This window comes from Taudactylus pleione, unplaced genomic scaffold (genome assembly GCF_031769625.1).
Source record: "Taudactylus pleione unplaced genomic scaffold, aTauple2 ptg000619l, whole genome shotgun sequence".
Classification (NCBI taxonomy): domain Eukaryota; kingdom Metazoa; phylum Chordata; class Amphibia; order Anura; family Myobatrachidae; genus Taudactylus; species Taudactylus pleione.
In genome coordinates this window covers 3695183-3722161 of record NW_028285021.1, presented here as the reverse complement: position 1 = coordinate 3722161, position 26979 = coordinate 3695183, and the positions used below count along the sequence as shown (strand labels likewise).

General features: G+C 42.6%; 1 protein-coding gene across 4 annotated transcripts in view; it reads right to left on the bottom strand.

Moving 5' to 3' along the window:
* MYRF (myelin regulatory factor) overlaps nucleotides 1-26979 on the bottom strand; it is a 188506-nt gene that overhangs the window by 61812 nt on the left and 99715 nt on the right. For all 4 annotated transcript variants that reach the window (XM_088454533.1, XM_088454532.1, XM_088454535.1 and 1 more), the window contains exons 2-4: nucleotides 9804-9888; nucleotides 3343-3666; nucleotides 255-316 (exon numbers count right to left, since the gene is read on the bottom strand). In XM_088454533.1, the coding sequence (XP_088310659.1) occupies nucleotides 255-316; nucleotides 3343-3666; nucleotides 9804-9888 (471 nt within the window). The remainder of the gene's footprint in view (nucleotides 1-254; nucleotides 317-3342; nucleotides 3667-9803; nucleotides 9889-26979) is intronic.

The window sequence follows — 26979 nt, the reverse complement described above, 5'->3', positions numbered from 1 at the left end:
CAACTGTATTCTTTACCAACGTATTGGGACTGGGTTCTTCCTCTCCATGCTCCCTCACTCTTCTGATTCTCCTCTAGCTCTCCTTGTGCAGTCGTGCTCTCATTTCTCACCCATTTGCATACACTATAGTATAGCCTGCGTATTTACCCACTGATTATCTCTTACAACTTTCTTACCTCCTCTCTTCCCTGACCGATAACACCAGCTGGATAAAACCACTGATGAAGGAGGGGAAATAACGTACAGGCACTTACCATTCAGCTGCTGGGGGGAGTACGCCTCTGATCCGGAGTCTGGGGGAGAGTCAGGTAAAGTGCTGAGGAGTAGGAAGAAGAAATCGTTTTACTGTTATCACTGGCATTGTTCATTTTTTGTTAGTAACTAACAGAAGACGTGACCGGCTTAGCCACTGGTTCAGACACTAGGCAAAACCTATTCTCAACCCTGTTTGTTGGATGGGAAACATATAAGGTACTGGAAATGTTTAATTAATACCCGTAGCTTAGCCATATGAATATATAAAAATATTTAATGATAATCTATTGCACTACTATCATCGAGTGCACATAACATGTTACTGAATTTATGTACTGCAATAAACTGATCACAGACAAGTCCCCCCTTTAAGTGACATCAGAGATAATCGCTCTCAAAGTTTGATGATTGGATCAAGATATTAAATGCAGGTGCATCAGACATAGTAGTGAATTCATAGCACTGGCCTATTGGTGCTTGAAGAGTTAAGACTACCCCAGGACTAAGTTGAGGAACTCCCTAAGCAAGGCCTGTGAGCTAAAATGGTGAGTAAAATGATTTCAAGTCAAAATTATTTAAAAGAACTCCAGCAAAATGGTAAACTTATATATATATATATATATATATATATATATATACACACATTAGGGATGTGCAAGCTCGGATAGGTTCGAGTTTGCACGCCGAGTTCGGATTTTTCCCTCCAAAAAAACGGAACTCAGAAAGAGGCAAAACGTCATCTTGCATGGACAAACATCATCATTCCTGGACTTTTGGAATGGTGATGTTTGTCCATGCAAGATAACGTTTTGCCTCTTTCTGAGTTCCGTTTTTTTGGAGGGAAAAATCCGAACTCGGCGTGCAAACTCGAACCTATCCGAGCCTGCACATCCCTAATACACATATATACAGCCATGGCCAAAAGTTTTGAGAATGACAGAATGACACAAGTATTGGTTTTCACAAAGCTTGCGGCTTCAGTGTTTTTAGACCATTTTGTCAGATGTTACTATGGGATACTGAAGTAAAATTACAAGCATTTCATATGTGTCAGAGGCTTTTATTGTCAATTACATTAAGTTTATGCAAAGAGTCAATATTTGCAGTGTGGACCATTCTTTTTCAAGACCTCTGCAATTCGCCCTGGCATGCTGTCAATCAACTTCTGGGCCACATACTGACTGATGGCCGCCCATTCTTGCCTAATCAATGCTTGGAGTTTGTCAGAATTTGTGGGTTTTTGTTTGGCCACCCGCATCTTGAGGACTGACCACAAGTTCTCAATGGGATTAAGGTCTGGGGAGTTTCCTGGCCATGGACCCAAAATTTATATGTTTTGTTCCCCAAGCCACTTAGTTATCACTTTTGCCTTATGGCAATGTGCTCCATTATGCTGGAAAAGGCAATGTTTGTCACCAAACTGTTCTTGGATGGTTGTCGGAAGTTGCTCTTGGAGGATGTTTTGGTACCATTCTTTATTCATGGCTGTGTTCTTAGGCAAAATTGTGAGTGAGCCCACTCCCTTGGCTGAGAAGCAACCCCACACATGAATGGTCTCAGGATGCTTTACTGTTGTCATGACACAGGACTGATGGTAGCGCTCACCTTTCCTTCTCCGCAAAAGCGTTTTTTTCCAGATGCCCCAAACAATCTGAAAGGGGATTCATCAGAGAAAATAACTTTACCCCAGTCCTCAGCAGTCCAATCCCTGTACCTTTTGAAGAAAATCAGTCTGTCCCTGATGTTTTTCCTGGAGAGAAGTGGCTTCTTTGCTGCCCTTCTTGACACCAGGCCATCCTCCAAAAGTCTTCGTCCTGTGTCATGTCAACAGTAAAGCATCCTGAGACCATTCATGTGTGTGGTTGCTTCTCAGCCAAGGGAGTGGGCTCACTTACACTTTTGTCAGTCAGTATGTGGCTCAGCAGTTGATTGACAGCATGCCAGGGTGAATTGCAGAGGTCTTGAAAAAGAAGGGTCAACACTGCAAATATTGACTCTCTGCATAAACTTTATGTAAATGTCAATAAAAGCCTTTGACACTTATGAAATGCTTGTAAGTTTACTACAGTATACCATAGTAACATCTGACAAAAAGGTCTAAATACACTGAAGCAGCAAACTTTGTGAGAACCAATACTTGTGTCATTCTCAAAACTTTTGTCCACAGCTATATATATATATATATATATATATATATAATATATATATATATATATATATTATATATATATATATATATATTTCTATGTAATTTTGAATGACTAAGACTAAGGAGTCAATTCAGTTAACTTGGCCCCGGCTGCAAATTATTTGCGGGTACTAGTAAGTGCAGCTACCGTCCGTATATTTCGCACTAACCATAGCTCCGGACTTGCCTGTGGGGCTGCGTACAAAAATCAGCGCGTCTGGGACGAGATCAGGCCGCCAGGGGAGCGAGTTCAATCAACCCACCGAATAATGTGCTTGTTCCACATTCCACATGTCAGCTACATGTCAGAGTGGCTACAGACAGTTTATCGGCTGAACCAAGAATCATATATGAATGCAGCTTACCAATTCACTACTGGCATTACTGGTTCCAAGTGAACTGTTAGGCATCATTCTCTTAAATATAAGTTCAGCCCATGCTGCCTCAGTGATATAAACTCCACAGCATTCAAACAAAGAAATAGTATAATGACACTACATAACATGCTATATCTTTTTTTTAATAATTCTTTATTTTGAATTGTCAGTCAAAATGGGAGTAAATACAGAGAAAAGGGGCAACAAGAGCCCAATACAACATGGTATATCTTAAACAGAAGAAAATAAGAAGAGTGGAACCAAAGTGATGTCTGACAATAAGCAGCCATATTGTGTGCTGGACCAATACTGAGCGACCTATGAATACACTAGAAACTAGTGACATCACCAAGGCCTGCTGCCTCATACCTAGATCCTAGTGAAGTTATGAATATTGGTTCAGCACCCAAAATGGCTGCTTTCACTGTCAGCAGGCGACAGGTACACTATACTGTTTCTATATCTGCTTGTCCTCCCAGCTTTGCTTTTCTACTATCATACAAGACTCTTGTGGTTACTTACCCAGCTGCATAGTTGGTTTTAGGTTCTGCCTTGATGGGTAGACCGGGCCCACTCATGCACATGGTGGGTGCAGGGTATCCTTTGGGATTGACCATGGCGCTGTTATTATTGCAGTTGAGATGTGACTGGAATGGCGGCCCTCCACATGTGCCACCCATACCAGGCCGCACTGGCATTTGCTGACCCATGTGGAGGACCCCGCCTGAGCTGGATGGTCCTGCATGGCCTATAGCGGAAAGGATGCCAGGAAGGTGGATAGCGGCAGAATTGCAGGGCTGACCAGAGTTTGCATAGCTGGAAGAAGGGGGGATTTCCGGAAAGCAGCTGTTTGCAATACAGTAAGAAAACAGGTCTGAATATGATGAATACAAATACACGCACACATATACATGTCTTATATGTCATTCACTGTCAAATATATAGGTAACAGAGAAAGGGATATATGTAATAAGCTGCAGACTTCAAGGATCGACGAGTCCCGTCCGAGATTGCCCGATGTTTTAAAGTAGCAGTCATTTAACAGGCAAAATCAACCTGGGTTTGCCTTTTAAATGACTACTACTTTAAAACATTGGCCAGTCTTGCACGGGACTTGCCGATGCTTAAGGTCCGCAGCCGATTACGTATAACCCCAAATGGTCTGATGCAGATATGTATGTACACCCGATGGTATACGCACATATCCCATGTTTGTGGGTTTGCGTATCCTGTGTGTTAGCATGCAGTGCCCCAAGCAGCAGCCGGACTTCGTTCCTGGAAACAGGGGGCATGTTGCCCTAGTTTCTAGGGAGTGACGAGGCCGGGATCTGCATCATAGGACACAGATTTCCTGACCTTACAACATACAGTATACAGTATATACATTTACCACTGGACATTCTTTTTCAATAATTAAATAATGAGTGCATAAACCCACAGAGCTGATTTTACATTTTGCAGACACCCCAACAGCCAGAGTTTTCAAATAGCGAACGAGGGACCATAAAGAATAATTTAAGAAAACACTTTTCACATCTTATCAATCTTATCAATGGTGAATGCTGTTATGTTGTGGAGGCAGGCAGTTTTGATATAAAAGCCCATTTATCTTTTGAATTAACCCTTTGGGGTGTGGGGAGATGTATCAAAGAAAGATAAAGTGGAGAAGTTACCCATAGCAACCAGTTTCTACTGTAGCTATCATTTATTTAGCATTGACTATACAGTGTCACTTTATAAACTGCTGCTAGACAAATGCTGGGTGCATTCAATGATAAATGAATGATAGCTAAAGTAAAAGCTGAATGGTTGCTATGGGTAACTTCTCCACTGTATCTCTCTTTGATACATCTCCCCACACCCCAAAGGGTTAATTTAAAAGATAAATGGGCTTTATCTCTCTAAAGCTTGATTTATCTGCCCCAATCTCTTTTTGCACAATGGGGGCAGATATTTTGTGTGCTGAACCAATAATCACGATAACTAAAGGCCCTTATCCACTAGACCAGGCTTGGCCAACCTTGGCTCTCCAGCTGTTGTGAAACTACAAGTCCCAGCATGCCCTGCAACAGTTTTAGCATTCCCTAATAGCAAAACTGTAGCAGGACATGCTGGGACTTGTAGTTTCACAACAGCTGGAGAGCCACAGGCTGGCCAGGCTTGCACTAGATGATTTAAATGAACGATAACGATATCGAAATCGTTCAATCGTTCATAAATCGTTTGCAAATTATTTGCAAAAATATCTAAAACGACCAGTGATGCGCGTGCCCGCTGGTCGTTTAGACATCTATCATCGTGCAAACATGCTGGTCAACCAGACGATAACGTCAGGTTGAGCATGTTTGCAGATGATAGTGCAGATGACTGCACTATTACAATGTCGTAATCGTGTAGTCGTTTTCATGTCTGCTAGTGGATGGGCCCCTTCAGTCTATCAATTGTACAGAAAATAATGATATCAGTGAAACATTTATGGCTTCTTCCTCAATGAAGTCAGGAGTTTCTTGCAAATTAATAGACAACGAACATTGGTTCAGCCCTGACTAGTGCATTACAAATGTAATTCAGCGGCAGAACATATCACTGCAGAATAAGCCAATAATATTCCTGAACAAGAAAGTCACATAGCAACATCGATCACGTGTGTACTAGTCACGTGTACTGTACATGTTGCGAATGACTTTTATTTAGGAAAAAGCCTAAATAAGGACATTTGGCATAGCATGGTGACAGGTATAATTCAGCAACAATTAGACAGCTGGACTGAAAACATAACCTTATTAATCTCACATTATATCTACTTGTACATGAAAGCGATAACCGTAATTATAATATAGCTAAAGTACAGTATAGTACTTTAAGTTTTAATTGAACACATCAAATTCAAATATTAACAGATGCTTCCTAATGCATATAATAATGTGTTCCCTTCCATTGGGCTACAAAATCTTTTGACAGAGGAATGAATGAGTATTCTTTATACACAATTGCCAAATGCAGGTTCTGCGGCTCTAAATTGGAGTAAGTGCCTACAATACTAGCACAGTGATACTAAAAAGTTTCTAGTTATAATAAAAATAATGTAAATGTTATTTAATGAGCCATGCGCTTCTGTAAGATTAGACATATATGCTGATCTGACCTAAACACACAAGAAAACAGTGACATATATATAACAGGAGTATTATTTGAAGCAAATATTGACTTACAGTACTCTCTTGACAATTCAAAGTTACACCTCTATATCTACCCGTAGATAATAGTTACACAAGGAATACCAGGCACACAGTGCAAAGGACAGGTAAATAAATATCTTATCCATTGTTATTTTTGTATCGTTACAGTATGATGGAAAGAGAAGCTAGAAATGTAGTCTGACCACTAGAGGGCACCTTCTATATACAAAACACCCTTGGGTGGGGGATCGATTTAGATATATGCTTCTTAATTCATGTGTTTTCCTTGCTTATTCATAATAGTAGGACCCAAATAAGCAAGCATAAGCTGTGCTCTAGTCAGTAATGGAAATTCATACATTTATCACAAAACATAAATAATAATACAGAAGCAGCGAGGGGTTAGCAGAAATAGCAAAGACATCAAAGGCACAATAAATCTAATTAAACCTAAATCTATTATGCCAGTGATCATACTATAGTATTTATAATTGTAGTTAAATACCACATATTGCACAAGAAGTACTTAATTATGTATCGTGAGGGAAATTTACACAATAATAAAATTTAAATAAATTTATTTTTTAGTTCCTGTCATCTAGGACAACACAGGAGCTTGTGAACAAACTGGGGACTATTTATCAAGGGTTAGGTCTAGAACGAGGTGGTGTACTGGACCTGTGACGTCATAACCACATGACCAGCGGCAAAAGGGGGAGGAGCAAGGTTTAGAACGGGGGGGTAAAAGTGTACCCTTGCGGGCTCGCTTCGCTTGCCACACTTCGGGCACAGTTTATATTCCTCCTCTACGCTATTCCTCCTCTACCCCCACGTGGATGGTAACACTGGTAGTCGACCGGTCTTGCCATAGTGGTCACATGATTGTGATGTCAGAGGTCCTTTCTCCAACTTGGATCTAGCAACAACCATTTATCAAGGGCTCAAAGCCTAAAAGGGAGGAAAGTGGTGAGGGGTGTTGCTGCATCATACTGGGCACTGCCATGCCAACAGGGGGTGTTTTTACCAGAGAAACTACATTTTTACAGATTACTCATCTTAATATTTCTCTTTTTCCATTTACCCTACCTGTTGTCTACCTCTATTGATGTTTTATGCCAACTGGAAATAAGTACACAGGATTGCTTATTTGGGATAATGTAGTCTAACTTCGTAAATTGGGGGAGGATGATTTAACCCTTAGATGCATTAATAGCATTACTTATGTTAAAACTATATTGTTAAACACCTTTAAGGCTTAATGGAACTTTTGCAAACAAATACCGATAATATATTTCCTTATAGATAATGCAGAGTAAGCCACTGCAGCAGGCACGGTATAAGTAGTTTATCCATCATGTGACCGAGGACATTAAAGTGTTAATGTCTCTTTATACCACTAAACGCAGACCAAAACTGTCATTATGGAGAGATTATATGGCATTAAAACAAGCACGGTGACATATGATGGAACAAACATATTTTGATGAACACTTGTGCAGACAGAGGTTTAAGTACAGGGGATGTAATAAATAAAGCACACTGTAATTGTGTGAGGTGAGCGCATTACATTTAGTAAATATAAAAAACTGTAACAAACAAATTAGAGATGAGCGGTTTGGTTTTGGTTCGGTTCTTTTCGCCAAATGAACGCAAATTCGGATTAGTTTGGATTTTTCTTATAAAACATGCGAGAGCCTGATAGCCAATATGATGTTATTTTTAAAATCTGAATATAACCGAGTAAAACCGAACCGTTCATCTCTACAAAAATGTTTCCATAGTTTGTCTGCAATTCTGGATACATAATTGTCAATATATTGTGTGTTCGATCACCTAACTATATATTGTGAGTGCATCGGTGTATGTGTATGTGTACACCCAATATGTCTGTGAACAACGTAGTTCACAGACACTTCAGGTTGGCCCAGCAGCACAGTCATCTGAATGTGTGTGTGGACGACCTGCCGACCTCCCGTACACTTGATGCAGGGACTGCCAACTATGACATCTCAACTGGACGAGCACATTTAAATGCCCGCCCAGGTGTGATGTCAGCCCAGACATACAGATGCATCCATATACATCTATCCTCCATGCGCTACAAATCACATTACACATAACGCGTGAGCACCGTGTGATTTGGAAGCGCTGAGCATGTTTTCATGCAACTTTTTCCCTTCAAATGCATCTTTTTCGCACAGTTATGTGAATATGATGCACATGCAGCTTCTTCTGATTAAAATGATATGCGGCATGCCTATATTTTGTGTGCAACTATGGGAAGTACCTGCATGCGAAATGCTACGTTAGTGTCAGCGGCATGTACCTGCATGCGAAATGCTACGTTAGTGTCAGCGGCATGTACCTGCATGCGAAATGCTACGTTAGTGTCAGCGGCATGTACCTGCATGCGAAATGCTACGTTGGTGTCAGCGGCATGTACCTGCATGTGAAATGCTACGTTGGTGTCAGCGGCATGTACCTGCATGCCAAATGCTACGTTGGTGTCAGCGGCATGTACCTGCATGCAAAATGCTACGTTAGTGTCAGCGGCATGTACCTGCATGCGAAATGCTACGTTAGTGTCAGCGACATGTACCTGCATGCGAAATGCTACGTTAGTGTCAGCGGCATGTACCTGCATGCAAAATGCTACGTTAGTGTCAGCGGCATGTACCTGCATGCGAAATGCTACGTTAGTGTCAGCGGCATGTACCTCCATGCGAAATGCTACGTTAGTGTCAGCGGCATGTACCTGCATGCGAAATGCTACGTTGGTGTCAGCGGCATGTACCTGCATGCAAAATGCTACGTTGGTGTCAGCGGCATGTACCTGCATGCAAAATGCTACGTTAGTGTCAGCGGCATGTACCTGCATGCGCAATGCTACGTTAGTGTCAGCGGCATGTACCTGCATGCGAAATGCTACGTTAGTGTCAGCGGCATGTACCTGCATGCAAAATGCTACGTTAGTGTCAGCGGCATGTACCTGCATGCGAAATGCTACGTTAGTGTCAGCGGCATGTACCTGCATGCGAAATGCTACGTTGGTGTCAGCGGCTGTGACACTGTAGCGTAGCGCTTTGCATGCAGATACAGTTGAACACAGAATAAAGGCATGCCGCATATCATTTTCATCAGCAGAAGTTGCTTGTGCATCAGATTCACATCACTGTGCGAAAAAGATGCATTTGAAGGGAAAAAGTTGCATGAAAAGGTGCTCAGCGCTACCGAGTCCCCGCGCAACTAGAAAGGCTGTTTAACACGCAGTGAGGCTAGATGTATGTGGACACAACTGTATCGAGGACCCATTGGTATGAGTGTATAGCTTACCAATCGGCCACACTGACCACGGGTCGGTCTTGTGACTGATCCGTCGCCTCAGTGTGTACCCACCATAAGGAGAATAAATGATATGGTACAGTGCATAGGAGCCAGCTCTGTGGGTGCTTGGGCTCTCCCAGTGTATGTGCTGCCAATAACCATGACTATTCATGCTATTCATCAGTAATATGCAGAGGCCCCCCAATCATTTGGAAAGGTTAGCTCCGATGGTACAGTGCTCCCTTTCTATAAAGTCCTACTTCATACTTATAAGCCTCACTTACCACCAGATATATTTATGTAGAAATATATAATCAAATGTATTGATAACATTATATGTCACGTTCCTTATAAAGCCACTCTCATCATGACAGTCTTTGGGTTTGTTTCAAGGTGTCATTTATAAAGATACCTTGGATCTTATTTCAGTAGTAGCATGCAATAATGTATCAAACCTATAGCTATGTAGTTTGTACTCACATTTCAGAAGAGTCCTCTTTGCCGATATATTCCTCTAGGATACTTGTGTCAATTGATGGTTCCAGAGCTCCATTAATATCATGTCCTGTAACCAAGGATAGAAAGAGGGGTGAGACACACACAGCTACAATTTACAAGGTGGAACAAACATATTATTCAGGGCTGGATTTACTTTATAAACAACAGGCAGAAAAAAATCAGGCCTGAAAACTCTTTTAATTAATTTATTTTATTTTGCATTAAAATCACCTTATAGCATACTTGCCAACTCTCCCTCATTGTCAGGGAGACTCCCTGAAATAGTAGCAATCTCCCTGTCTCCCTGAAGAGTCTAGCAATCTCCCTCATTTCATCCTTACCCCCATTATGAAGCTGTTATATTAAAAAACAGAGATATATACATTCAAATGGGATCATTAGTGTCATTTCCTTGCATTGGTTATTATAAGGCACAATGATCCCTATGAATTTCTGAAAAGTATCAGTGTGTTTTCATCAACAAACAGATCTTACTAACTGCTTTTGGGCTGGTTTACATTTGGATGTAAATCAGGTTTAGGACACGCCTCTCAGATTTATCAGTACACGCCCACTGTAACACGTGCTCATAGGTGCTGCTTTCACAATCTCCCTGAAATGCTTTTTCAAAAGTAGGCAAGTATGCCTTATAGTGCACCAGTTGCCTCCACACAATCCAGGCTGCCATTTTTTCTTGGGGGGAGGGGGGGGCTAAACTAATATTTATTAGAATGCAGTGTTCTCTTACTTTGGAACTAATGACATAACTGAGGCACATCATTCACTAGCTGAAGGTTATGGGCATACCGTCCACAGTTACCAACTTGACCCTAGGTTCTGTGGTTTGATTTTTAATTAGCCACAGGAATTACGCAATTTTCATACATTAGTAAATATGAGTTGGAAACCCTGATCCCTGCCAATAAAAAAAAAAGCACATAGATACGAAAAAATCTACAAATTCTGCAGTACTGCCAAATATAAAAATCAATCTGACAAGTTATCAATCCATAAGTAACGGGGGAAGGGGGAGGTAGCGATTGTGAGATGTGTGATAACAAATATGTGCCACGAAACAAAGTTAGAGACATCAAATAAATTGTGCAAATATTGACTGTAAAATAAATAAAAAAATGGCGTTTTTGCAGAGGTGTTTTTTTTTTTTGCACCATTTTTAAAGTGTTCATTCAAATTTTGACCTCTATTTTTCAACATGTCTCCAGGTCTTATTAAAGGGCTGGTGTATTACTGACTGGGGGGAGAGGGGAGGACCTCAACCATTAATCGATTTAAACATTGCACACAGAACCATAAATTTTTTGATCATGAGAGAGATTTATCAAAACTTTCAAAGACAACAAGTAGAGCTGTTGCCTTAGCATCCAAACAGATTATAGCTGTCATTTTATACAATGTAGTATTTAAATGGTAGCAAGAATCTGATTAGTTGCCATGGACAACACCTCCAATTGACCTATTTAAAAAGTTTGATAAATCTTGTCAACAGAGAGCAATATCCGGTCGCCAGCCCGTATCCATCGATTTAGTTGAAAAAAAGTTCTATACTGCTGTGACTAGCAAGAAAGTGGGAAATTATTCCAGTCACTTTATTCTCTTTTCACGGCCTGTGAAGCGCATAGTGAAAGAGGTCCTGCAAGAAGACCGTTTGGATTGTGTATAATTGCAGATAGATTTTGTCCCCCGTTGCTTTTTAAAGGAACAAAAAAAAAAACATTGGAGAAGGCTAATCACCAAATCTGACAGGTCAGATCCAAGTCACATGACAGGGCCTACCGAAAATCACATGACAATGCCTACGGTAGCAGTTAGTCCAAGTCAAAAGACAAGGCTAAGCCAGAATAAAAATGTACATTGTACAGTATACTGAGAAATGACGTCTGTGTATGGACCCTGTAACTGCTTATTACCTGAAGAGCATCAATATAGAATGTTCCCTTATAGAACTTACAATTGGCTACACCAGTGGCATTTAGATCAAAGTTATCCTTGGATCCTGCTAAAAAGCTATTTTTACCTTAATCTATTAATTATATTTATGTACTTTGTTAATTTCAAATAGAATAGTACAAGGCAGATCTATTTGTCTCCGGTATCTATCCTGTGAAGCATTAAGTGTACCTGGTTCAAGTGAAGCTACAAGGCTACAGGTTTGTCACCATATATCAATGAGGACTAGCGAGAAGATGGAAAGTGTAAGATGTGAGTAATTATTAGTCACAGTTAGGATGAGACATGGGGTCTATTTACTAAGCCTTGGATGGAGATACAGTAAAAGGAGATAAGGTACCAGCCAATCAGCTCCTGTCATTTTTCAAACACAGCCTGTGACATGGCAGTTAAGAGCTGATTGGCTGGTACCTTATCACCGTTCACTTTATCTCCACCCAAGGCTTAGTAAATAGACCCGCAGTAACCTACATAACCGCAATCAAGTTTCAAGTAAGTGTTGTCTTCAGGCTGCGTCCGTTATGTGAATGAACCACGTTTGCACAATAGCGCAGAAGACCACACAGAAGAGTGATAATTCACAGTACTATGTGCTAACCACAAGCAGCAACGCAGAACTATATTGGTACAAAACAAATACACTTCTACCTCTAGGTTCTATTTTATCGTCAATGTTATTTACTGTTCAGAATCTCCCAGGCCCCCTTTATTCTACTGTCTGTGTTTTCACTCAGTTGTTGATACAATGTGCTCTGTTTTTATCATCCTCCTGCGTGTGGGATGCTTACAGCCCTGTAGGGCGTGTGCCAACCTTGGATACCACTCGATTTACAGAAAACATGTGGTGCCTCCCCCACACGGGCAGTGGAAAATGTGCTTCATAGTCATCCAACACAAAACAAGGGAGCATCTGAGGAGGGGCAGGGCAGAGGTAGAGGCACATGGATGGAAGTAAAATAAACCAACATATTTGTTTCTTGCTACGTCATTCAGAATGTACCAGTATCTGTAGAAGCAATTGTGCCCTGATATTATTTGTGATTCTGATACCACATATACATACATACGTCAGTGCTCAGAGAGTTACTTATTCCACCAAACTCCAAGTAAGGTTTAGATAGTGTGATAGTAATGCCACAGACTCATTTGTTTCCTGTTTTATTCTATGGGGTCTATTACCAAATGATATGGAGGAGACCGCCAGACTAGTATATAGGTAGGGAGTTCCAATTACAGAGCCTAACTCTAAGTCGCACGCAATGTCCGAATTTAAAGTGGTGATTTTTTTACTATTACACATGCCGGAAAATCCCTAAAAAGTAACACAGCGCTTGCGTTCCATGGTGTGTATGCACAGAGTTGCAGTACTGATTGAGACACAGTATCTAAAATGTATTGGGCGTTCCTGGGCAGTGACTGAGGGGTGGCTATTCAGACCCACAGAGATGCACTGTCTTATGGGCCTGTCACATAACTGGTTGCAAATTCATGGCCTGATTCAGAGATGTACACTAATGCAATGGCATCAAGAGCTCATAGTGGCCAACTATCCCTCATTGTCAGGGAGACTCCCTGAAATAGCAGCAATCTCCCTGTCTCCCTGAAGAGTCTAGTAATCTCCCTGATAGCACCTTACCCCCCTTTACGTAGCTGTTATATAAAAGAACAGAGATACGTACATTCAAATGGGATTATTAGCATCATTACCCTGCATTGGTTATAAGGCACAATGATCCCTATGGCTACAGGCATTTTCTGAAAAGTTTCAGTGCGTTTTCATCATCACATAGATCTTACTAACTGCTCTCAGCCGCGCTCATCGGTGCTCCTTCCACAATCTCCCTGAAAGGCTTTTTCAAAAGTAGGCAAGTATGGCGCAGCTGCTAAAATATGTTAATGTTTCCAAAGCATAGCCGAGCATAGGGACGCCCACTGCTCATACTTACCTACCCGATTTGGCCGGGAGCATCCCGAAAATTGAGTGTTGCTCCCGGCCCCCCGGAAAAATCTCCCGGCTGGCCGCCGACCCCAGGACTCCCCCCGCAAATCCGAGACAAACCCCGAGCATCGGGGGGCCCATTGACGCGATTTTCATTGTGTAGTGGGAGTGTGGCTGGGCCCTTTGCTCCGCCCACATTGCTGGGTAGTATCCCGGCCGCACCCCCTTCTACCGCGCCACGCCCCCCCTGCTTGTCTGACCTGGCAGCCCCCTCTGATAGAGCCAAAAGCACTCCTGGGCTTGCGGCAGCGAGACCCTACCGCAGGGTCTCGTTGCAAGCCCGATGGTCGCGATGGTCTTGATGGTCACCCACAGCTATGCGAGCGGCCAGGAGGCCGCTCCATTTTCAGGTAGGAGGGCACTGATTCAGAGCGAGCGCTCTGGTCAGAGCGCCCAGCTCTGAATCAGGCCCTGAGGAAGAGGACAGCGCTGCAGAAGGTGAGTAATTAAGGACTAATTAAGCTAATTGGAAACTTCCAAACACTTAATTAGTCATTAGGAGGGTGTCCAAAGGATTCCAGAGCAAGTGCCAACAATGTTTCCTTAAAATATGGATTTTTAGGAAAAATTGCACCTGCCCTGGAGGCGCTGAAAAAAAATCAAGATCCTGCACCTATTTAAATACCAAAAATCTCACACCTGTGTGAAAAACCCACACCTAAGGTAATTAGATATGTCCCTTTAGAATGCATTTAATTTGACCAATGTTGCTAATGAAGGCTACATCTAAAAAGAAGTTGTTTTTTTTCTGTGGTTTTGTAAACCACTGCTTGATACATTGCACAATTTCGAAACTATGTAAACCCAAGCATATGAAACTTTAGGACTCAGTAACTGGTGTGCCCCCATTGGCTTCAGTGAAGTTGCTATGGTAATTGTAGATCATTCCTGCTCATCTGCCATGAGCAATTTTGGCCCATACATGCTTACAGGGGTGCTTCATCTCATGCTTGTTGGTGGGCTTTAATGCATGAACACCCTGCTTCAGGTCCTACCTACCAAAACATTTCTATTAGATTAAGGTCTGGACTTCTGTTGGGCGGCAGTTCACGGATAGATAGTCTGACATTCTCTTGTAGAATTTGATGTAACAATCCAGAATTTAATGTTCTATCAATGATGGCAAGCTGTCCTGGACATATGGCAGCAAAACAGCCATACACCATGATACCACCGTGATTCAGAGATAGGATGAGGTTTTTATGTTGGACGGTAGAGTTCGGTTTTCTCCAAATAGAATTTTTAGGCTTAAACGAGAATCTCCTATTTCAGACTCAACTGTCCACACGATATTATTCCAATATCCTTATGGCTCATACAGTTGGTCTTTAGAAAACGTTAAAAGGACAGCACCATTTTTCTTGGGCAGTAGTTACTTCCTCCTCGCTATTCTACCATGCATAATATGCTTGCTCAGTGTTTGACTGTGGTTAAGCCCAGACTTTGCCGGTGGACTCCAGTTTATGTTTTGTTGTGTTTCATATTTGTGTGTTATGGTGCATACACACGGTCAGATTTTCCTTCAGATCTGAACGATAACGATTTGAAAAATCTTTCAATCGTTCATATCTGAAGGAAAATCTGACATGTGAGCCTTCAACGATAAACGATGCGCGTTCCCGATAGTCAGATCTGATATCTGACATCTGATGTGTTTGCAGTCAGATTTGGTCGATTTCAGTAATTTTAATGCAGTCAAAAATCGCTCAATCGTTCAAATCGTTGGTAAAATCGTTCAAATCATTTGTAAAATCATTCAAACGTTCATCTGTCAAATCCGAACGTGTGTATGCACCATTAGAGATAAAAAAGTAAGAGATGAGGGGTGGGTTTTGGGATAGCAGATGTGCATGTTTGGGGAGGGGCATAAGGGTACTGGTATAGGAATAGACTGGTAAACAAGCTCTTTTTTTTTAGGTCCTCGGAGTATATTTACTGAAAGTTGATTTTAATCGATTTAAAATCGTTGAAAACTGATCAATATTGATGTTGTGGTTCTCAGGCTAAATCACACATTTACTAACAGACGATTTTTGTAATAATGTGTGATTTAGCCCCAGAGACACAACATCGATGTTTTAAATCGATTAAAATCAATCTTTAGTAAATATAACCCCCAGACAATTTTATATATACATTTTTTTAAAGTGTTAGTATGCATTCACAAAGCTATGGTTAAGTCCAAACTTTGCTGGTGAAGACTCCGGTTCACAAGCTGGGAAGGTGTAGAGGCGGTGCGGGGGGGGGGGGCTTGTTGCGACCGTGGTCCAGCCCCTTGCTTCATAATGGCGATATCTACGGCAGGGTGCCGGGCTCCGATTACACAATTCAGCGTGAATTTTGTCCATTGCACGAAGGACCACGCCCCCCCCCCCCCCCCCCGCCAATTCCGGGAGACTTGCATACTCTTGCTGGGGGAAGCGGCACCTGAGTTTCGGGAGGCACCTGGCAGTCCTGGGAGAGTAGTCAGTATGCTCCAGCTTATGTCATTTTTTTTAAATGAATGGCCACCCAGACTCACACCTGAATGTCATCCCATTGAATGACACGCCTGACTGATAATCTTAGATGTTCACATAATCACTTGATTACTAAATGAATAAAAAAGTACTGTATACACTTTTGTGTCTTATTTTATTTATTGGGTTCTCTGTATGTATATTTATGACCTAGATAAAAATTTGTACCCATTTTAAGCCATTTGTACGGAAAGTCAGAAAATTTTAAAGGGTTCACAAACTTTCTAGCACCACTATATAGTTCCCAGGTTCTATGATTGACATTGAGGTTTGACAAAAATGTGACTCATATGCTGCATCAAATTGCAGGTGTTGAAAACCGCACAAAAAGAGGCATCCTACATTGAGGTTTAAATTTTCATACATTCTCCCATTATGCACTTCAAAGATAAACCGCTCAAGGTGACACAACCTTAAGTCCGCAATGTCCCTGCATCCCTCACCTTACAGAGCTCTCACCAACACACATTTTATACTTAGGCCCATAACAAGTGATATTCTTGCTATCACTCATTACTAATCTTAAATGGTGCGCCAACCAATCAGCTCCTAACTGTCATTTTTCGAACACATGACAGTTAGGAGTTGATTGGTTGGAGCTCCATTTAAGATTAGTAATGAGTGATAACAAGAATAATTCTCATTGATGTTTTTTCTTCACCCTATCCTATAATTTTGGTTGAAATAATAGGATAGTTCTCCCGAAAACACATAGGACCTCATTCAGAGCCGCTCGCAAAATGCGAGCGCTCGCTCTGAATGAGGGCAGCCGCATCTATTTTCTGACCCGGCCTCCAGGCCGCTCACTAGGCTAGGGGTGACCACCCACAACTTTAGCGAGCGGCCAGGTTGATAGTCACGATGGTCAAGACCATCGCGACCATCGGGGCTTGCAATGAGACCCTTGTGGTAGGGTCTCGTCTACCGCCAGCCCCAGTGAGCTTTCGGCTCTATTAGAGCCGGAAGCTCACCACTGACATCACGAGTGATGTCAGTGGGACCGCCCCCGAACGGCAGGCGTTCTGTCGGGAAAGTCTCCGTTTGGCAAGCCACTCCCCCGCCCCGCCTACAAAACGATGCAAGCTGTCGATCACCATCGACAGCCACCCCTTTTGTAGTAAGCCCCGGAGTGAGAGAATTTCTCTCTCGCTCCGGGGCTTGCGCACGCGCAGTGCGGCCGCTGCCCGTGCGCAGGGCCTCTACATCGACCCGCTTGCGAGCGCATCAGTGCTTGCGAGCGGGTCTGAATGAGACCCATAGGACGATAAGCTCGCTGGGCTATGTGTTTTCGCCATTTAGGTTGTGAAAAAATGGCACTTATTGTGGATTATTTTTCGGGACACCTCAGGTCCCGAAAAATATCCACGATAAGTGCTGGCGTCGGGCGGCTCATCGTTTTAGACATTTTTGCAAACGATTTGCAAACGATTGAACGAAACGTTATCGTTCAGTCGCTCAATTCAATCGTCTAGTGGATGGGCACCTTAAGTCTCAGAAACACAGCATCGAAATTGATGGATTTTAAATCGATTAAAAGCGACCTTTAGTAAATATATACCTCGTAATTCTCCAAAATTATTTATTTCAACAGAAACTTTCAACTATGTAATGGACATATACCTATAAACTTTGCTTACATTCCTATGAAATATAAAATACTGCAGTGCCAGATGTGACAGGACTGTGGGAGAGTTTGTGTTATCACACACGTACTTAAAGTCACCTTTCCTGATAAACCCAGATCCAGGGTACTAGTTCTGTAGTCAAGAAACAAAGATCAACATCAATCTCACATGAGATGAGTTAACTGCAAAGGAACAACCAAAAAGGTCCCAATGTATTGCAAACACTGCAGCCGCAGCACCTTCCACCTGAGAGATTACACATTACCATCTGCTAAGGTTTACAGAGCAATTCAAATCACACCGGGCCTACAGTATGCCATATCAGTGTAACTATTGTCCTTGTGTACTATTAGGTCAGTCTATCCTTTAATGCAAATATATATATATGTATAAGTATGACACCATCATCGTTTTTAATATAAAAATCAGAACTGCGATTTGAGTTTAGCGCCTGATTCAGCACGGATCACAATTGTAACTGCATACGCAGATCAAGCGATTGTTAGCCATTGCATCTGTGTATAAGCCGCGCTGCACATGCACAGCGATTGCACTGCAAATACGGACTCACGTAGGAATCCATCGCAGAGTGAGTGACAGGCTGTGAGCATTTGGGGGTGGTGACGGGGGAGTGGTCGGAGAAACACAGGCGTGTCTGTACGTATGAATGCCGTTTCATGGCCGTGCATAAATTAGCCACTGCGATTGCCTACGCAGCTTCAGTACTCATTGTGTGCGATGGGACTTGCAAATTCAGTGACGGGTCAGACCTGCTGTAATTGTGCGTGACGGGGAGATGTTCTCCGATTTTACCGATGTATATGCAGGCCTGCGAGGTATTACGGATGTGAGAAAGCAGTAGTGGGCGTCTCTATGCTGGCTGAGCTGTGGCAGGCATTACCATATTAACCCAGCTGAATTGCGTGGGTTTACGCAGCTGAGATTGCATTTGCGATCCATGCTGAATCAGGCCCATAGTTATTAATATTACTATTTATTTATATATTGCGGGCATGCTCTGCAGAGATATACAGTTGGGAACAAACACGGAAGTAACAAGACTGGTTATCAACAGACAGCGAAAGAGATAAGTGAGCCCTGCTCACATTATATAGGTCACTTCTGTAATTCAGAGCTAGCTCTAATAGCTATAGAGGAGCATGTAAGCCTAGAACTTCTGACACTTAGGGGTATATTTATTACTAATGTCCGACACTAACTAACAAACTGTATTGCCACTTATCGCAGTGATACAGGTTTTATCTGTGAGTTCATTTTCCAATACAGGGCTCCGTCGCTGCCAGCAAGTGGGGATCAAGCAGAGCATTTCTGGCGTTGCGGGTCCTCCATTGCTGGGTATAGGGAATTGCCATCTCAAAAGGACGACGGTAAGGGCACAAAATACGATAAGCTCTTCTTAAATTAAGAAGACACCAAGAAAGAGATTTTCTCAACTTCATAAATATAACTCATTATTATACAGTGAAGACCACAAGCAGGGCCGTAACTAGGGCGAGTGGTGCCATCGCACAGAGCGCAGGGCTCTGTGGTTGGCACCGACACTGCTCCAGGACTCTTGCTTTATCTAGCAGGGTGCCTGGAACAACACTCTTCAGCCTATCCTCCCGATTCGGCCGGGAGCCTCCCGAAAATCGTGTGCCGCTCCCGGCCCCCCTGGAAAGGCAGACAAGCCTCGCAGAGGGTGGGCTGGTGACGCGATTCGCACTGAATCGTGTCATCGTGATCCCGCCCCCTGCTTCACAATACCATTAATCTCAGCATTGTGAAGAGGGGGCGGGGCCACGGTGACCCGATTGCGCTGTCACGCCCCATGTCCTGTCCCCAATGACGCGTCATTTGCCGGGCCACGCCCCCTTATTGCCGTGGCACGACCCCCCATGTGGAAGCCCGACAGCTCCCTCCCGGAAGGAGGGAGCTAAATGTCGACAACCCTGCCTTTAGATGCTCCAGACAGGTACCTGGCAGTCTGAGCACCCTATAAGAGTATCCTCAGGATGCTTCGGTTAGTGCTACACTTACCGGGTGCAACGTAATGCTTTAGTAACCAGGGCACGGTGGATACGGAGATAGGCAAGTCCCTAGATGTGTTTTTTTTAGAGGTCTGAGTAAGATATCCTCTTTTCTGCTTGTCTGGTCTTCTTCGTGCTGCCAAGACCTTTCCTTATAAACTTATAAATCATGAAAATGTAAAGCTCCAGTCTCAAGGGAGAGTCTTTGACAATCTGAAGTACGGATCATCAGAGCAAAAGGGAGGATCTCCTGCTTGGACCAGACAAGGTCAGATTAACAATGTCGCAGATGGAGCGCCAGGCCTCCACATAAAAATAGGCCCATCATCATGACAACATGATTACCAGTTGCCTAGCTGGTCACACAGTATGCCATACATCTTAAATATTGAAATTGTTTTTTTTTAGTTTTCCCACAAAATTAGCCAATGTTTCTATTTTTATGTATTCAGGTCTGATAGTGTAGTAGTAAATACTGTATCCATGAATAAAGGCCTAAGGACACTTCCACCACCGCTCCCCTCTGTGCATGGCAGGTGTAAGGAGTCTGCCTCTCCTCTGAATACACTTCTGAACATTCCAGGCCTTGGCTCTTCTTGTTGCTGAGGTTTCTAAGGAATGTGGGAGCTGTGCACATCACCAGACGCAGCCTTTCCTCTCGGCGGCCACCTAAAGCCAGCTTTACATGATTAGAAGCTAATACTGCGCTTGATGGTCACGGGACTCAGCCAGGGGATTAGGAGAAAAACAAAAACTTTAGATGTTCTGACCAAGCAAGGGACGCCACAGACATAAAGGGTCATATTACAGGACCACCGTGATTAGGTCACATTGCAAGACAGTCAAGATCAAGTCACACAGCAGGACTAACAAGATGGCTTTACACTGTAGGACCACCAGGACTGGATTAGACTGCTAGAGCATCAAGTCTATGTACAGTACCTAAGAAGTGCAGGAAATTGGTGTACACTACACATAAGTCTATAATACTACAAAATCAACGCTAGATTATGTGTATAGCTAAATGCATCTAGTTTGTGGGATGACCCAATATTCATGAGTACTCTGCCTATTAATACTCTAGGAAGTAGTTAAATGCCTGCTTATTTGGCTGTAGTTTGTCATTATGTAATGCATGAGAAAAGGTGACATCAAGTCTATCTTCATTTCAAGTATCACAGTTTTAAATAGCTTGTTTTAAATGACACGGATTTATTAACTTTCTCCATTAATTGCATCTATTTATACCATACTTGCCAGATTTGCACCTGACCCAAGTTCCAGAGAGGAGGCCCAGGTGGGAGGTCTGGAACTTGACACCTAGAGGAGGTGGCTGGGCCCAGAGACAGTGGGGCCCACCCGGGATTATCCCTGTACACCCGTGTGCCAGTTCATCCCTGTGTGCGTGAGTACCAATATAAGAATTCAGCCAGAATTTTAAAGAACATATTTGAAGGGCCACCATTTCCTTTATTTACCCTGGGCGCCATCAACTGTAGTTATGCCTCTGCCCAGTGGCAAGGCACATTGTACCTACTGGGGGGGAGACAAAAACATGAGTGTACTGGGCCCCGATATTTCTACGGGCTGCCCTGTCTACTGCAAATGAATCCATTCAGCTACTTTTAGGATCCAGATATATAACCCTGAAAAAATAGAGAAGGAATTCCTTTATGTGCAACACCAGTATAAAAAGAAAAAGAACCAACTTATTTTCAAGTTTTCACTAAACATATTTACAAACTGTCATTTAAGTTAGAACTTCCTATCCTCATTTGAAAAAATAACAATAAACCAAACTTATCTATAAAAGACAGGTACTTTTTGTTACTCACCCCATTTTCTCTGACAATTCAGCCATTGGGGACACAGGGCCTGATTCAGAGCCGAACGCTAAAATTGGAGTGGCCTCCCGGCCGCTCGCATAGCTGTGGGTGACCACCCACAGCTTATGCGAGCGGCCAAAAAGATGGTCGCGATGGTCAAGACCATCGCGACCATCGGGCTTGCGACGAGACCCTGCGGTAGGGTCTCGCTGCCGCAAGCCCAGGAGTGCTTTTGGCTCTATCAGAGCCAATAGCACTCCCACTGACATCACTAGTGATGTCAGTGGGGCCGGACCCAGACGGTAGGCGTCTCCGTCTGGGCAGCAACGCCTCCGGCACGCCCACCAAAGGGGGAGTGCTGTCAATCACCATCGACAGCACGCCCCCTTTGGTGCGAGACTCATAGCGACGGCTGGCCGTCGCTATGCGGGTCTCGCGCATGCGCACGACCGAGCTCCCTCCGTCGTGCGCATGCGCACTAGGGCACCATCGACCCGCTTGCGAGCGCTCAGCGCTCTTGAGCGGGTCTGAATCAGGCCCACTGTTCAAAATGCTGTATAAAGTTAAAGCCATAAATCTGTAATATGTATCTTCTTGACTAAGTAATAAAAGAACAAAACGGATACATATAACTCATGATGTTATAAACACACTACAATGCCAGCACAGGTCAGATATTACATGTGCCGCGAACAATAAAAATACCGTTTTTAACGGTACAGTGTGTAACAAGTCTATTAGCAAAACCGGTCCTGCTAGACACCCCTTAATTACTGAGAGGGCTGAAGCATAGCTGATGCATTATTAATTACAAGTACAAACAAAGCTGCAGTGAAAGTCAAAAGTCAAGTTGACAATCATTTTGTGTGGATCCCTCCGTTCTTTTATGTCCTTTATTTATGGCATGATTGCATTAGCTGTTTCAGACCACAAGAATACCAAGCAAACTCTACCTCCCCCAACTTCAGAGACTGTTTCCAGCCTCTAAGCAAACTGTATTTCAATTAAGTTTATTCTCTTTATTAAAAAACGGATTACTACAGACTAACTGTAATTTTATTATTTGCTAATTTTTAGCAACACTCAAGTTATACTTAAGTCTGGTTCCTATGAGGCTGCATTTTGAACAGAAAAATACATAAACTGAAATTAAATGACAGTAAAGAGACAATCACTGGGGCATATCCAATTGGGCGCAAAGTTTTCCCCACAAAGAAATTATGATAATTTTCATTAAATGGGCGTTTTGTGCATTTTTGAAAAAAAATAAATATAAAAAGCAAACGAATAAATAAACAAAAAAAAAAATTAGCAAAAAAATAAAAATAATAATAATAAATAAATAAAACCCCGGTAATTTTAGGCCACTAAAAAATATATATATATATATATATATATAAAAAAAATATATATATATATATATATATATATATATATATATATACACACAGCAACAATATTTTCATTTTTTAAATAAATGCTTTAATTAAATTTTCGAAAATGTTTAATTTGGGGTAATTTGAGGCCATTATTGGTTTTAACAACCAACAATGACATGTAATTATAGCACAAATTAGGCAAATTGAAAACTTTATTGCCTTAGTAGTCATTAGGGGAGGTGCCCAAGGGGTTCTGAAGTCCCCAACATTTTTAGCTTAAAATAGGGACATTTTAACAAAAATTGAGTCTTGCTTTGGGTCTGCGAGAAAATAACCACAGTAATTCCTATGGAAATTAGCGCAACTGATTTTCTACCTGGCGACTGAATAAGAAAAACCTTTCAGCTGTGGGAAAAACCCAGTGTTGTGGAGTTTTTAAAAATTTCTCCTGTAATTGGATATGCCCCATGGTCTACAAGGATAGAAACTTGTGCAGTCACTAAACCACACTTCCATGCATAGACACACAATTATATCATACTTGCCAACTTTACAAAACTCCTCCCCAGGAGAAGCCCGGAGAGGAGATTCTGCTGGCCGGACTGTAGATGTCATTTTAGCCAAGTCCCTCCCTGCGGAGCCGTGAATTCCCATAAAATCTCCCCATCCTACCCACTTCACTAGGAAGTGGGCAGGTTGCGGGAGATCTGCCTACTCTATGGGGGGTGTGGGGGGCTACCCGAAAAATCAGGAGCCTACCGCAACTTCCGGGAGAGTAGGCAAGTATGAATTATATAAAGGTATGGGCTCCTTTACTTTCAGACATGTTCTGACAGTCACTGTGAGGAGCTCTGCTAAGCATTGTAATATGATAAATGCCATGAACAGTATACTGTAGGTAATTTGTTGCCATTTGGTATATTTAAGGATGGTACTCCTAGACAAAACAATTTCAAACAGTTGATTATGATTCTGCATACAAAACAGACACAACGTATACTATTACATAGACAAAAAACCTTACGGTTTCACATGTCCCATTTAGGCTGCTTAGACATGATCTGAAAATTCACAAAACCTATTGATTTTCTGCCACTCAAACTTCAAAAAGCAATGAAATTACGATCATTAGACGTGTTATTGGACGTGCTCCTTGCGCAATACAGATATGGTATGCCATCACACCCTGTGGTTAACTGCAGATTCAGCACTCTCACAGAATGAGATTGCTGTCACTCACAAAATGGTGGAGCTGCTAATTCACAGAATTGTGTGCTCATTGGAATACACACATGCAGTCTATGCAACTGAAGTTTGAGCAATTATGTGGCTCCCACATCCCACTCAGTGCCCACAATCTTCCCATTTGATCACCAAAACAATCTCACTGGCTTCCAACATTTTTCTCACTGCATACATTTATCTCATTTAGAATACTCGTTCAGCTCCCTTATTTTAAAAAATATCATACTCTGTCTATGCATGTACACTTTCTTCCCCTATATGCCTCCATGCTGCTATATATTCCCCAATCCCTACTGCTGTGTGGTCTCCCAACTGTGCTAGTCTGTGTTCCCTCATCCGCACCAATGTTTTTCCCCAGCCGCACCACTCTGCATCGGTGCCTTCTCCACAGCCACGTTGCTGTCTTTCTCTCATCTGTGGCACTCTTTCTTCCTCCATCTGCACTACTCTGGCCCCCCAACCGTGCAACTCTGTCTCCCCCCCACCACCAGCACCACTCTGTCTTCCTCCCCCTCCACAATCTGTCTTCCCCAATCCCTACCTCTGTGTGGTCTCCGAACTATGGTAGTCTGTGTTCTCTCATCCACACCAATATGTCTTTCTCCATCTGCACTGCACTGCATCCGTGCCACTGTTTCCTTCTGCACCACTGCCTTCCCCTAAGCCACACCGCTGTCTTCCTTTCCTCTGTGGCACGCTTTCTTCCTCCATCTGCACCACTCTGTCCCCCACAACTGTGCAACTCTGTGTCCTCCCCCCACCCGCACTACTCTGTCTTCCTACCTATCCACACCAATCTGTATTCCCCAATCCCTACTGATGTGTGTTCTCCTATTTGTGCTAGTCTGTATTCCCTTATCTGCTCCAAACTGTCTTTACCCATCTGCACTGCTCTGTCTTCCCATGTCCTTGCCATGCAATTTGCCCATCCACGTAGCTGTCCCCCCAAACCATGCCACTCTGTTTCCCCCCATCCACACCACTGTTTTCCACCCATCTGCATTACTTTGGCTACCCCCCTTCTCTGTACTGCTTAACCTTCCCTCCTCTACACGCCTTTGTGTCTCACCTGTCCACGCTGCTATGTCGCCTCCCCCATCCACACCACTTTTATCCCATCTGAACAGCTCTATTTTCTGCTTTGACCTCAGTTGTAAGGATACTGCCTTTGAACCTCTATATACCCCTGCCTATACCTTCTAATATCCTTCCTATAAACCTCTAAGGATAACGCTAATTTGCGTACGCAGTCATCCAGTAAATAAAGACTCCAGACTTAGAACATGTGGTTCCAAAGCACAAAGTATTATTCAAGTAAAAGTCCAGCAGTTACACGCTATGATCCTCATATAATCTTAGTGCAAAGAGATTATACAGACCCAAGTACAATTATACATACGCGGCACTCTCTGGTCCAGATGTTAGGCATCAGCAAGAAACCCCTCGTCAATCAGCATTCAGCACAAAGACTAGGAACCCAGGGTCAGAGCACACATATTTATACCCCCCAGAAATAAACAACACAATAGAGAAGTTTGTTGCTAATACCATTGGTCCTAAAGGAGAGGGCATATGTTACAAGGCATTTAACAGGTTGATTCAAATAGACACAACCCAGCCTCTAACAACTGAGGGTCTCTGGTTTCCTGCCTCATGCAACATCCTAACAGTTGTTCATATAATGTACATTTTGCTGCTTGAAGTCTCTGCAGTCCATAAGTTGAGAATGCATGATGCGATCTCCACACCGATGGTACCGGAATACTGTTGAAAGAGTACGCATCAGTACAATACCAATCACGGCTTACTTATGTATAAAACCTTAGTTACCAAATAATCTTTAGTTCACAGGATGAACAAACTTAAATTTTATACTTTAAAGCTTATTAAACCTTTTATGTGAATATGTAATGTGTAAGTATGCGGGGTGTGATATAAAGACGCTAGTTAACTTGGGGCAGATGCGTGCGCATGAAGCTAATAAACAGCGTTTTCATACAGGATCTTATGCATTCGCTAATATGCTATTAGTTAACAGCGCAATTGTGCGTATTAATGTGTGTATGAGAAATGGTGCACTTAAATCTCACTTAAACTAAGTGAACACCTAGCAGTGTGGAATGCTGAGCCTTATAGTTCCATGACTTGCTCATGCCCCAGCAGCCCCCACCCTTTTCAGGCTCCAAAATACTGGTCTTTGTTCTCCCAGGGCCTGTGTGGATGCAAATTAGCACAGCTACAAGACCCAAACCTCAGATAACACTCTTGGCTTTGAAGGTATTTTATTGTAGGAAGCCTGCTAATGTAAAGTGCTACAAACGACCCTCTTGCTGTATTCGAGCAGGGCCACCTGGAGTGAGAGCAGACGTTATGTCCAAGAAGCTTGTCTACACAGGCTAGTTGTCACGTGGCCATTTGCTCTGTTTAGCTAATGCAATCCAATTTTGACATACTGTACAGCCATTTCTGAAATATATCCTTTAGGGGAATTATAATAATATACACACTTTATCCAGAGCACCCAAACTACGTAAAGTCATGAAATGGGCTTTTGATGAATCGCCGTA